The sequence below is a fragment of the Protomyctophum bolini genome (genome assembly GCF_963924005.1).
Source record: "Protomyctophum bolini genome assembly, chromosome: 14".
Classification (NCBI taxonomy): Eukaryota; Metazoa; Chordata; class Actinopteri; order Myctophiformes; family Myctophidae; genus Protomyctophum; species Protomyctophum bolini.
The window spans coordinates 31,730,906-31,745,306 of record NC_137875.1 but is presented as its reverse complement, the minus strand read 5'-3'; the positions used below and the strand labels follow the sequence as shown (position 1 = coordinate 31,745,306).

The 14,401-nt window shown below is 41.7% G+C and overlaps 1 protein-coding gene across 3 annotated transcripts; it reads right to left on the bottom strand.

Annotated features, from left to right (window-relative positions):
* Nucleotides 1-4,655: 4,655 nt before the first annotated feature.
* ecd (ecdysoneless homolog) lies at nucleotides 4,656-13,851 on the bottom strand. Of its 3 annotated transcripts, XR_013965248.1 has the most exons (15): nucleotides 13,713-13,851; nucleotides 13,144-13,369; nucleotides 12,368-12,485; nucleotides 12,169-12,256; nucleotides 11,823-12,001; nucleotides 11,490-11,682; nucleotides 11,193-11,321; nucleotides 10,579-10,704; nucleotides 10,278-10,363; nucleotides 9,654-9,760; nucleotides 8,589-8,847; nucleotides 7,996-8,063; nucleotides 7,380-7,603; nucleotides 5,607-5,908; nucleotides 4,656-5,556 (listed from the first exon to the last, which is right to left on the bottom strand). XR_013965248.1 is itself a non-coding variant. In XM_080781733.1 (14 exons), exons 2-14 carry the CDS (start codon nucleotides 13,358-13,360, stop codon nucleotides 5,675-5,677), a joined length of 2,028 nt encoding a protein of 675 aa, XP_080637859.1. In that variant the 5' UTR covers nucleotides 13,361-13,369; nucleotides 13,713-13,851; the 3' UTR covers nucleotides 4,656-5,674. The 3 variants fall into 3 exon arrangements, 2 of the variants coding, with proteins under 2 accessions (XP_080637859.1, XP_080637860.1); XM_080781733.1 differs by having other exon boundaries at nucleotides 4,656-5,908; XM_080781734.1 differs by having other exon boundaries at nucleotides 4,656-5,908; nucleotides 13,144-13,355; nucleotides 13,696-13,824.
* Nucleotides 13,852-14,401: the final 550 nt, after the last annotated feature.

Below are 14,401 nucleotides of genomic sequence, written 5' to 3'. Positions count from 1 at the left end.
GCCTCCAAATCATTTTTGAAGGTATCTTTCTATTTTTGGTACAGTGATGGTCATTTAAAGGGCTACTCACTAATTTTTAAGGTAAATACAGCACGGTATTTAATTGGTCTCCCTGCTGGGTTATTTGAAGGTATATATTTACAGTGTTTCCAAATTATACAGTCATCATAATAATTATCATTATTAAAGATGGATCCTATATTTTTATTTCCATCAGTGTCGCCATGTCAAACGTTGACAGGCGAAACACGATAGAAGTCAGATTCCAACTCGGGTCCACGCAGCAACTCACAAGGAGCATATACTCATAATCCTAATTGTTAATAACTCTGAGAGTGTGTACAAATTTAACCCATTTATTTACATTTTTTCATTCTCTGTGATTCATGCAGGAACGGGGCGGGGGCCACCATAGGCACCCCTGTATTGGGTACTTATTAGCTAGACTGGGTGACACCACCTTTAATCAGTGGGTGTTTTATTCAGGTCAGAGTCCTGTGAGCTGGATCAATGAATGAGGCCCTACCCCTGCAAATGTGTTTGAGCTTCAACGGACAAAACACCCCCCCCCCACCTCTCAATTATAACAAATCTGTGTACTTAAGTGGCTTCGCCCATTAGAACATGTGGCTACCAACCACTGTAGTCGCTATGAAAGCAGAGTGAGAGACCATGAGGGTGGTTAGAGGTTAAGAAAACTAGGGGAGCAACTGTCAGGAATGTCACAAGCAGATGTTAGAACTAGAGGGATACGTGGCCCTATTACCTTACAGTGCCCACTTAAGATAGCTACTGCCTTATCAACATATTACTGTGAGTATAAGATAAGCTTTACAGCTTGATAGCTCATTATCTGTTTGTAAAAAAGGACTATCACACTTACTGTACAATAATGTGCTGTTCTGTGATTACAGAATGTCATAAAGTTATATAAACCCCTAAAGTGTACAAGTCCCAATTTGTATCGACCCTTCTCTAATTTCCCTTTCTAATTATGTTGGACAAACATACTGAGGGCAAAGTCCGTGTACATCAGAGTGGGAGGCAAATGAGCTCAGTGTCTCCAGCTCAGAGGGTTAGGAAACAAACCTAAGAGACAGATAGATTCTTAAAAAGGGGATCTTTCATAATATTATTAGAATTAGTATTAGTATTCGTAGTATTTAGTAGTAGTATTATTTAGTAGTACTGTAGTAAGAGTAGCCGTGGTAGGAGTGGGAATGTTGAAGAGATCGTAGAGATTGTGGCATGAAGGTCTAGGGATAAAATATGACTAGATGGTGAGTAACTTTGCATTTTATGATTTGCTTTTAGTTTTGTATTCTTCTGACATGACGATCATGATTTTAATTTTAATTATATTTCAGCGCTGTTGTGCCACTCTTTTCTAACCTTACTGGTACAGGAAGCCATTTACAATTGTCTACGCTTTTACTAGCACTGAAAATGGGCACTAATGCTCATTATTTCATCATTCATAATTGGCAATGGATAGAAACTAGAACATCTCAACGTTTTTGGTTGGGGACCCCCGGAAATGCTTTGGCCATGTCTCGCGACCCCTGATCCGCCCCCCTCCCCACCCCCGATACAAATTGACCGCTACACTAACCTTAATAATAGAGATAATACATCATAAATAAATACTGAAACCAGATCGTGACCCACAGGTTGAGAACCCCTGATCTAGAATACACCCTCCTGTTAGTGCCAAGAATCAAACCAATACACTTTAGTCACAGGTCAGCCTCCCTACATCAAGTTCATCCAGTCACCCCCATTATGTCAAATGTATATCACGCTTTATAATGAAAGTCACTTTCAGAAGAGAGAGAAAAAAAAGACTGAATGACTTCTACTCTCTCTCCTCAGCCTCCCAGAAACATAGCAATGTATGTATGTATGTGTGTATGTATTTGGTTAAAATGGGTAGGGTTTAAAAAAAGGCTGTATGTATGTATGTATGTATGTATGTCCCTGTGTCTGTCCGCGGAATCGGGCCGGCCACCTGTGTGCGTTCCTGGGGGTCTGGATGGTGCAGGCACCCCCACATGGTACAGTTGCACCGCTCACTTCACACTTCACGTGTGATTTTAAAGGACAGAGAGGTTCTTTTTACAGACACCTGTTGTCCATGGCAGCACTGGAGAAGATACATTACCGAAAGGGTAATGTACCGAAAGCCCAAGGGGTCAATGGGCCCAGAGAAAACCTCTACAACATGAAGTTGCTGTTATTAGCTTTACATTACTCACCAGTCAAAAAGCTTTGCCATTTGTGTCAATACCAAAGCCTAACAACACTGAGGAAATAGGCTGCTCCAAATCGGTTTGTGGAATATTCTTATTGATGGACCTCACCCTTGTTACGCAGCAATTTTTCCATCAGTGGTTGAACAATGCTTTCTGCCGTTTTGGTCCTGTGTGTCAAATTACCTCAGAGGAGAGCTACCACACAGTGTTTGGCAGTTTTGTCCATAGCTGACAACTTGACATAAGAGTGCATGGTCAGCTGCCATATAACCCCTAGATAAGATACAGCATTAGATTGCATTGATTAGCCTAGTAGTAATTATCAGCCAGCTGACCGATCAACACAAGCTTATTACCTTTTTGGTCGTCTCCTCTAACCAGGTAAAATAAATTCTGGGCATAAGATAAATTGCAATTAATCTTCTCTGAATTATTATTAGTGCCAAGGGATTCTGTCAAAACTGGGCTGACAACAATCAGCAGGGATTGCTTTATAATCTTAGGTTTAGTTTTTTTTTACTCACTGAATATGTCATTCATTATAGTGCTCCAGAAGATTTCAATTACAGTATTCTAATATAGACAATGAATTTGTATTGTGAACGCCCATGGATGACTGACTGACTGCTAAGGTTAGTCCCATGATGCTGTGATTATTAACCAAAAGCCTGGGTAGTGGGTACTGAAGCTAACCAAGGCTGCGTCCGAATTGCTAGGGTTGTTCCCTACTCCCTATCCCCCATACGGGGATCCAGATTCTAGTGGACTCTATAGTGATGATTTCGGACAATACTCCCTGTATGGGGAGCACCGACTCTGACGTCAATATCGATAGAGGGCGCTGTAGTTCCGCGGGTTCATGTACTTTTTATTTGCATGAAATCCCCATTAGGTTTTTTCAGATCGCCTCATAAAGAACTGTTTGAAAAATAAACAAATCATCCCGGCCGTTTCACTCATTTGGATATGAAGAATCAACTGACTACAAGAAACCAATCAAAACGCTGCTGCTGAATTTCCGCTAGGAACAGACTGTATCAAATAAGTCTGGCTGTCACCTCCCTGCAAGGACAGTTTGTAAAGTTATTTTTAAATAGGTTAATGAAAATATGTTTGCAGGCATTTAGGCCTATATATCTATGATAAAAAGGTTATTTAGGATAATGGATATAGTCTAATATTAATTTATTGATAATAATCATAGGCCCATTGTTATGGGAAAACAGTGCACAACCTTGACAATATATGAAAATATCAGCAGCATGATTTAATCTTAACCACATGAACCCCCGCTAATCCTGGGGCGGGGGGGATACGGCAAAAATCGCCGATCTAAGCAACGCGCCCGTGTTGTGAGCTTGTATACTTTTACTTGGGTACTTTTGGTAAAGAATTACCAAAAGTAGCCGATCTACAAGCTCTGCTCACAATACGGACGTTTGGTGTTAACAGAAACAGCAGTCCAATAAATGACTGCCTACACAATGAAGTTTTAATGCATTTATCGCAATTCAATGAAATAATGTTAGATAGCATATTCATGGCAGGAATGAATGAATATTAATAAAACATATGTTCGGACACAATTAATATGTGTCTCACATGCATGTATTTAGCCTACGTTTGTGATAAAGAATCTCACAAATATATTCTACAGCAAGCAACTGATTGCTCTCCTAACGTCATGCGCTGGGCCTGGGTGATTAATGAATCAGATTAGTAATACTATTGCAAACGAGTAGATTTATTATAAATAAAATAAAACAATTTCAAATAAATGCACAGATCATTTGTCTCGAGATCTGTAGCTTCGAGATCCGCCAGGGAAGAAAAGAGGGGAAAACGAAAGTTTAAAAAGTACATTTGTGTTGATTTCTTTCGCTGGTTCAACTTCTGCCTCTTCTGAGTTGGAGCGCAATGAGCGCATGCATGCAGAAGCAGCGCACGTGCGCAAATGCGTGCATGTGCGCTCAAGAGCGAGCTTGCACAATGCATTATGGGGCAGATTTGCTTCGCTGTGTTTTTGTAGTGACCATCGGATGCTCCCTACAATTCCCGGTGCATTGTGGGATACTTCAGTCCACTACGTTAGGGTGCAAAAATGCTCACTACATATTCGGACACTATAACAAAATGGCGGAACCTCAAAGTAGTGCACTATATGGGGCATAGGGAATGATTTCGGACGCAGCGCAAGTGTTATATTAGCATTGCCATGCACACATGCTGCAAATGTGTTCCCTTGAATTCAGTTACACAGTTAATGTTAAAAGTGTCGATTCACTCTTAAAATATTTCTCTGCCCATCAAAAAAATCGAACTACACGAACCAGAAATTCAAATAACATCCACATTAATACATGAAATACCATTTTATTTTTCAGATATCCAAAGAGACCCACATGAAACCCCTTGTGTCTTCTTACACTCTGCACATCTCTAAAGCATTAATGTGTAGTTTGTCTTTATATATACACACAACCAAATCTACTCACTGAAAACTGGTTTGACTCAGGGAACACGAACATTAGGTGTTTGGTGTGATGTCACACAATCAAAGCCTCACCAAGGATAAGCACCTGATGTGTCCCATACTGTAGGTCTGTTGTCCAATCAGAGCCTTGGCACGCATACCAAGTGTATTTGCTTAATTGTGTGACATGATCACATTGTGTGACATGATCACATTACCATGCAAACAGCCTCTGTGCGAGAACCAGAGAGAGAAGATGGTAGGACGTGTGTCAGGCTGGGACATTGTACCCTTTGACTTAGGGCTTGTGTGCCCTGAGTCAAACCTTTTTTCAGTTGAGTGCTCAACCACATTTTGGTTGTAAAAATAGAAGATAAAAATAGAATAGAAACAGATGAGTCAGACCAGGGGTTTCCATAAAACCATTACCCCCCCCCCTTTTATGTGCACAATAAACACATAACAAAACTGTCCCTTCAATCCTCAAATTACACAAAAAATAGAAATACACATAATTGACATCAGTGATTCAAACATGATTATGGTTCAATGGCTCCAGTAAGTTGCTATGGCCAGCAAAACCTGCTAAATCTAGGCCTCATCTGGTCAAAGATCATTCTCCTTCAGCAAAACGTCACAAATCTGTGCCATCTCCACAACCAGGATCAATTTAGCCTCTCAGCATGTTTCAGGTCAAGAACAAAGCTGACATGAAACATTATCTTAAATCAGCACACCTAGTCCATTGTTCTAATAAAGTCTGATGACAGCTCTTCTGTTTCATGAAAAGATGCTCTGTAAATACCCGTCAGTCCTCGTTAGCGGAGTCATCTCCTCCACCCTTAACTCAACTCTGTCAACTCTAGCTCACGGCATGTCACTTTGTGCTGTGCTGAGCTTGCACATCTGTTATTTTTTAACACAAATCTCAACCTCAGGTCTTACTGGGCTAGTCGCGGTCGGCGTTGGGGGGCAGGTGGAGGCCCAAGCTGTGCAGCAGACTGGAGGCCGGGCCAGCCAGTCCATCCTGAGCGCTGAGGGACTCCAGCAGGTTGGAGATCAGGTTGAGGTCCACATCCAGAGGCTGGATCTCTGGCTCTGTGTCCTCTGCCTCTCCCTCCCTTGGGACACCCTCACTGTTCAGGGGGCAACCATCGACTAAGCCTGCCCCGCCACTCTTCTCCTGGAAGGAAGAGCAAGTTTTAACAACACGTTTATTATTATGAAGCAGAAATAAAATTTACACTTCAATACTACATCGTAAATGTCACATTTTGGAACAGCAAATAAAACATCCATAATACACCTCAAAGTACCTAAGAAATCAATACAACAAATCACCAAAGTCCTAATCTTTTAGTAGCAGGGCAAAATGTACAAAACAAAATGTACAAAATATAAACCTAAATAATAAGTATATAGGCATGCACATAGGCTATATAGAGTCATAGGCTGTTGTATCCTACTGACTCACCTACCAGTGAGGAGCCCCCACCAGGAGGACATAGAGCCTTTTTGTGCTACTCCTCCCGCCCAACAATCCCTGCTGACAGGTGCTGCCCGAGCCCGTAGGAGTACATGCACTGACAAATATCACACTCCCCGCCCGGCTTCCCTCCCCCGAACACGGGCCAATTGTGTTCACATAGACGCCTGACAAAGCCGGTTGAAACAGTGTAATTTAACCCACAACCTCAGTGGTGGCGGCAGGGACTTTACCACTGTGCCACCTGAGAGCCTTAAAAAAGTCCATTTGGCGATTCGCATCTGCTACTGCTGACCAATTGTCCAAGTGGGAGAAGCATTGAGCTTGTTGGGGCCCTATCTCTGGATGATAAACTAAGACGTTATTGATCCTGCAAGGTAAATTCAGTCGCCAAAGGCGGCAGAGCAGCTTAAGATACAGGGCAAGAAAAGTACTGCAGGGTATACTACACACTGTACATAATTAGGGCATGCCTTCTGGTGGAGAACAATATGTTTACTACTTATGTCATGGATGATTCCAAAAAACGTTTGGTTGACTGTACGCCATTTTCTTTTCAGATGTTTTCCATGAGCATTTCATCATCTTACTATTTTATTCTATGGTATGCGGTGTCACTGAGCAGTATGGGTGGGAAGGTTGAGGGTTTTATTTCTCTTTTTGTATTTTTTCTTTCCTCTTTTTTGTTTTCTATAAAACATCATAATGTTTGTGTAACAATTTATAATCTGTTCTCAATAAAAACCTGACAAAAACAAAACTTTTGAAAGCATAAAATCGTATTTTTTCTTGTAGTGAACTTTATTTCAAAAATACTAAGAGCGCAAATCTCCACCAGAAGGCATGACCTAATGTACGGTAGTACTTTTCAGGCACTTGGACAATTGATCTGCAGTAGCAGATGTGAATCTCCAAATGGACTGGGTTTTTATTTTTCTTGTTTTTTGACCCCATGTAAATTGACATAATTTTGAATGCATTATATTTTGTTTTTGTAATGTATATAAATGTAAACTGAACTCTTATCAATAACCGTAGGTCAAATTATTATAAGTTACGACACACAGACCCATGCACTACAGGCCCACATGGCTTGCTCCCGAAGTGCCTCACTGTAAGGAAATTGAAAGCAGGACAGACACAGTGAATTTTGAAGGAAGGGACTTACCTTTTGAGTAAAGCTTTGTCCTATATTAGTGCCCATTAGTTCATGGTCCATTTGGTCCATGTATCTTTTGAGACTGTCCAAAGTTTCTTCCCCCTTCTTCCCTCCAGAACAAGAGGAACTGCCTTCTGCCTCTCCCTCGTCACTACTATCATCATCATCATCATCCTCCTCCTCCTCCTCCTCATCATCAAGATCATCTGAATCAAGCTCGCCTTCGTTACTCCCTGAAACAAGTGAACGGCATGTTGAGTGCATAGAGGCATGGACTGTACGTTTTGGCAACTTTGGTGTAATGAGTAAGAAATGGAGATCCCTCACACTGTATTCACTTACAGCAAAAAAGTATTTTATTAGGCTACAAAGTGAAGACAGTGTGGGATCTCAAATTATGTCTCACACACTGGTTGCTTGCTTCTACACACCTGTCCCAGTAGCGGGAGTGCAAAAGGACCTTTTTTTTGGTCAGAATCAGTTTTTATTGTCACTTCCACAATACACACAAGGCATTCCCCTGTATGCCTTGTGTGTTCTCAAAGCCATTTACAAATATTAAAAAGTATAGAGAGAGAGAGAGCAACAACAAACAACAACAAAAAAAGTGCAATTGTGATCATACCTAGTAGTCTGTCCAGGGCATTGGCCATGGAATCTGGATCCAACTTGAAAGGCTGATTTGAGTGCATCCTGGAATACAGGAGGAAAACAAGGTAGAAACCAGTTGCATATTTATATGGGAATAGATTTCTTCATTGCCACATTTGCCAGTACACATTACGAGTAAGCAACCCCAGGTTTTCTCTCTCTCTCCCTCAATAAATACAACAGCTGTAAAGCATTCCTGATTCCTCCCATGTAGGTGGCAGTAGTGACTGAGTAAACATAGTGTCGCTGGGCAAACATTCAGCAGGAGAAAAGGTGTCATGGTATGTGTGGATATGTGCCATTTAATTTGCATGCAAAAAGGGCTTTTTAGACTAAAGTTGGAGTTTGCAAATCCATTACATTATCCATTTGCACCAGAGTGACAGAGTTCTATTCATAACCTCAGCAAAGCTTACTACAAGATCATCCACTTTTTATCATTTGATAAAACACCTTAAAACACACAAGCATGATGTGTATTACTGACTGAACTGGCCTGTGGCCACTGAGTCTAACAGTTAGACTCAGTGGCCACAGGCCAGTTCAGTCAGTTAGACTCTAACTCACCAGGGTAACTCGGCCCCCTCATGTGAAGACATGGCACTGAGGAACTTCTTCATGCTCTGGCTCACTGCTACCAGGCTGTAGCCAGCCTCATCATTTTCTTTATCTTCCTCCTCCTTCCTCGTCTCATCTGCACCCCTGACATGCACTGACTCATGCTTGGTGGACGTTGACTTTTGGCTGTCGACACTTGTGCCTCCCCCAATTCTCTGCTCCAACATGCGTTCTAACTCCTGAGCTGTAATATCCAACCAGTTGTCGCCTGGAGACAGAGAAGAGACAGAAGCCATGAGCGGGAGTGGCTCAGGGGTAGAGTGGCTGGTAAAGCAGCCCGGTGCCGGATGGGAACCATGAGGTTCCCAGTTCAATGCCGGGTCCTTGAACAAGACTCTTAACCCCTAATTAGCCTTAACTAGCCTTAACTAGCCTTAATTAGCTAAACCCCACCGGCTCACCCCAAAAGCGATTGTCCAATGCCAATCCAAAGTTATAGCAACCATTGCTAAGCTGGGCAAGCTTTCGCCACCTCATAGATGTCAACTTATTTTGCATGGCTGTGTTGTTGAACACATAGGCAGCTTAACATTGGGAAAGTTACATGACTGACCCACTCAGGTGATGTCAACAATACTAATCACCGTAGTCTTATATTCTTATTGTGCATTACATTGATTGAGTAGCATACTGCTGTTCCCTCATTTCCTCGTAGTTCTAGTTTATTGAAATAATGTCATGCAAATTTCAGTTCAGTGCATAGCCTATTGCAGGCCTTGTTGACTAGATTTAGAAGACAATAATTGCTCAATTGCTAGAAGATAATTGCTCCCGATGTGAAGGTTGGTGCCTTGCATAGTTTCCTCCACCATCGGTGTATTTATGGGTGAATGTAATACACAATCTATGTGTATTGTGCGCGCGTGTGTGTGTGTGTGTGTGTGTGTGTGTGTGTGTGTGTGTGTGTGTGTGTTGCCTGGTGGTCGTGCCGACAATTATAATATAGGTATAGCAACTAAGCCCTGGTGAAATACTGTAAGTAAAGTTATGCAAGGCATGTGCACTTCCACTTACTATCCTCTGGGGGGAGTTGTGACTCTTGCTTCCTCAGTTCATCCAGGTTGAATGGAGAGCTCTGCAGTAGCTGAAGAATATCATCACCTGTTGACCTGCTGCTGGAACTACAGATAAACACACACACACACACACAACATACCGGTACATGAATGCAGAGTTTTGTGGAGTTTGCATGTTCTCCCCTTGTCCCCTAGGATAGGTACCCTCACAAAAACATGCAGTAATCCTGGTCTCTAGCCTGATGGAGGACGGACGGAATAACGTGTTCCTTCCACGCGCTACTTCCGGCCAGGGAAATTCCCCCGTCAGGTGAAAAGAAGCAGCTTGGACTCCTCATGCATAGAAGGAGGCATGAGGTCAACCCCCCAGGTTGGTAGAGGAAGTGTAGTGCCCAGGATTACATTAGATAATTGGCACTGGGTGAAAAAACTGGGTTGCAAAATCGTGGGATAGAAAATATAAAAAATAAAATAAAATAAAAGATGCAGACAGAGTACATACATCATCCAACGCACGCATGACTCTCACTCACACACACACACACACACACACACACACACACACACACACACACACACACACACACACACACACACACACACACACGCAGACACACCTCACCTGTGTGATGGGGAGACTGACAGTTTGAAGAAGTTTTCTGCTGCCGTCATCAGTTCTCTATAGCTCACTGAGCCTTCAAGCTCCCCCTAAATTCCACAACAGCCACAGCATTCAGCTCGTCAAGCTCAGCGGTGGTTAACACAGACAAGCACAATCTAATCCCTTAATTAACCACAAGAAGTTAGAATAATTTAGTTAAATTCCAGACATTTAACATTTATGCTGACCTGCCCTTGTAGGGTTAATCCAATGCATCAACGTTATCAGATGTTAGTGTCTGACTACTAATTACATGACTCACCCGGAAGTATTCATTTCTCTTCAGGCTCTCCAGGAAGCCCTTCCACTCAGGGTTACAGGTGACTGGGGCATCAGGCTCTGAAGATGGCATTCTGCACTTAGAGCACAGGATCTCAAAGCCATGGGCCTGTGGGTGTTGCACATGCACACAACAAGAAGAGATACATGAATAGATGCATGCACAGGTTAAGTTGCACTCATTTCTCAAAGCATTGGTCTGGTGGGGTACATATTAGTGCTGGACAACTTATTGAACAACGTATTACTTTATTTGGACTGGACCAATGCACATTCATGAAGAGACATGATAATACATACACATTACCGTAGTAAAGCTTTTATAAAGACTTTGTTTTCAATCGTTGGTTTCATGTATATAGATTATGGCCCTATACATTTTTTAATTGATGATAAAGTAGGGTATGCTTTTGGAGCTTGTGATTGGCTTCTACTGAGTAACGACCCACCCTTCGTTCCCATTCACACCAATACCTTATTGGATATATATTAATATATAGGTTAGTATATACAGAAATATACAGTGAGTACAGGAATTCTCTAATCACTTTTACTGTAAGTCAATGCAAGAAGTAGATAGCATTAAGCTTGGCTCACCAGTTTCATACCCAGCTCGTGGGCTTTGTACTGGGGGTGAGAGCGAGCAGGCAGGGTGAAGCCACTCCTCCGGTCTGGGGTGAACGGTTGCTGCTGTAGCTGGGCGTACAGACAGCGGGTAAACTTCACCTGCAAAATTGAAATAGCAATCATTCAGTGAATTTTCTGTTTTAGCAACTGACCAACCTGTTTTAAACAGGTTGGTCATTGACAATATTGTGATTATATAAAGATTTCTAATCATTAGATTAAATTATTGATGTTGTACAGGGGACATAATGATCTGTGAGGGAGTACCGTAGTGAGGACTCGCGTATCAGGAGGAAAGGTCTTGAAGCTCCTACAGGCTTGGAGATCGACTGGATCCCGAAGGTAGAAGGCTGACACTGCCGGTGCCACCAGGTCTGGTCGCTGTGCCAACACCGTGACAACGCCTGCCGGTAAGAAGCAGCGGGCACGGTGAAGGCTAACAGTAATCTTCTCTGGGTACCTGAGAGGAAGAAATAAATAACATATATACAACACAATACTCAACACTTTGTCTTTAAAAGACAGTATTGTGACTTGGCTTTATAATCCATCTTGTCCTCCAGTGATCCGAGGCCTATGACAGTTGAGCATTCCCCTCACCCCTCAAGCCGTTTCTTCAGGGCCAAGCTAATTTTGGGGCTTGCGCGGCAGTCCTCAGTGTAAGAAGACAGCATGGTTAAAGCCTGGGCCATGCTGGGGACCACACCCCTGGGAAGGCCCACTGTACTGGACCCAGATGGGCACGGCAGGATGTACAGGTCTCCTTTATGAATGAACACCTAAACGGGACATTGACAAGAGACATCCAAAGGGGGAAAAACATTCAGCTGTTGACAAGATGGCACAAGAATTGCTAATTTGACAGACAAATGGACAGATTGAGACACAACATATGGGAACATATCGTCATCATAGTTATCTTTACTACCTATTATAGAAATCTCACCCTGTTCATACTGGTCTCTGGATTCAGCCACTTAGGAAGATAGTCTGCTGCCTCAATCAAAAGGAACTCACCATCAGTGTCCTCAACCCTGTGCGCAAAAATATCAATATGAACTAAAAACATAAAGGAAAACTTTAAACTAAACAGATTAAAAAGAAATACCCACAACATAAAAAAAATAATAATAACATAGTTTCACCTGGCTGCTAATTCAGGGAATGCCTCTGTGATCTGTTGGAGGAGATAAACAATAAACCACTCATCTTCCACGTTGTCCCCAAATTGAGTGTTGCCTTCAATGTGAGCGGGAACATCTCCTGTCAATAAAGAACACGTCATTATCAGTATATTCAAAACCAGGGGATTCTGGCTGTGCATGACAGGAATGTTGTTTTTCCCCCACCATGCACTAGCCACATTTGGAAAATGATAAAATTGACTTAAAGCTTTTCGCTAAGTCCCTCCCCAACCCGTCCTTGTCCAATAGGCATGTTAGCAGCAAGGAGACAGGACAAGCTGTCCTTCACCCCCATAGAGATGCATGTTAAATGACGGGATTTCTCCATATAAATAATCGATTATTTCAGTACACCTCATTTAGTATTATAGCTGTTGAATGTCTGATTGTCAACAATAGCCTTCACCTGGGTGGGTCAGTCATGTAACTTTCTCAACGTTAAGCTGTGTATATGTTCAACAACACAGTCATGCAAAATAACATTGACAGCTATGAGGTGGTGAAAGCTTCACCTGCATAGCAACAGTTGCTAAACTATTTGGATTGGCATTGCACAATCGCTTTTTGTGGTGGGATTTAGCGAAGGGCTAATTGGACTATTATTACAACATGACAAGTTAACTACACAACTCAAACCTCTACCAAAGTGTCATTGTGCAAAAGTTGCCAGCAGAATGCAAACATTGCAAGCCAAAGTAAAGTCACAATTTCATAGTAGTTGTAACTCCTTCCTTCACCTTTCTCTGGCTTGTATTTGAGGTTGAACGATTGATGCTGCCAGATGTAATTCACCAGGAGCGGGGCAACCTTGGCGAGACTCTCCTCTACTAAATGTGTCAGACGCTGTTTGAGATTTTTGGAATCTGAACCATCAGGATGGATTAAAAAGAGTTTGTACTGGACCACATCCTCCTGCACCATTCTCCTTGATAATGGATCCATGGTGGCTCTCATCCAAATGATCTGTCATATAGTCCAAAATGAGAAGATAGGTGAGAACACGGAACAAAATCCTGAGTTAATTTATACATTTTTAACTGTCTATCATATCTGAGAGTTAATTAACATGTAGTTTGAGGAAAGACTGTTGATGTCCTTCAACAAATGTACAGTACATCAATCACTTACATTGCCCACATTCAACAGAAATACATTAAATGACACATATAGCCATACATTAATGTAGCAGAAGCCAAGGGCTCCAAATATGTAATAAAATCAGTCAAGTAAGTTAAGGCAATAAGGTGCCCTTATGGGTATATCAGTAAAATCAGTGAATGCTCATATACGTAATAGTCGGTCATACCTGGACTTGTTTTTCAGTTCATACGATTCAAATTTAATGTATACAGAATGACGATTCATAAAACCGAAAAATGAAGTGTCAAAAAAATCATAGTCAAAACGTCTTTAGCACGCCGCTCATAGAGTATAAAGAAGCCGCTCCACGTTGTTTTCGTTCGATCATAAAATCCTTTCGACTAGCAACCAATATGAGAAATGTTAGTTCCTAGCTAGTCTATAGGCTTATGTCTACATCTGTTTGGTTGGAAAACACATGAAACATTATAAAAATGTGTGTTTAGTATACGTTGCAGATTTTCACAATTTTAATTACATTTTAATAATTACTTCATTATATTTGCGTGGCGGACAGGAACCTTTATCATTACTGGACGTTTCCCAGTAATGGACGGTTAGATTTCAAAAGCGCAATCAGTCGTGATGGAAGTAGGGAGTTGCAGTCAATATTGCAACAATTTCAACATAACAAATGGCCCCCAGTTGTAGTTCGAAATCTATTTCCCATGAAGCAATGCGAATACTAAGTTAGGTATCCATGACAGCCGTTTTTTGATTGGTGTTGTTGTGAATCTGCTCTTTCTCCTCTGAAGTGGTGATACTGATAAGACATTCTCATGTACTCAATGAATCGGATCAATGGACAACATCACGACGAAAAAGCACATTATTTAAATATACTTTATATGGCGA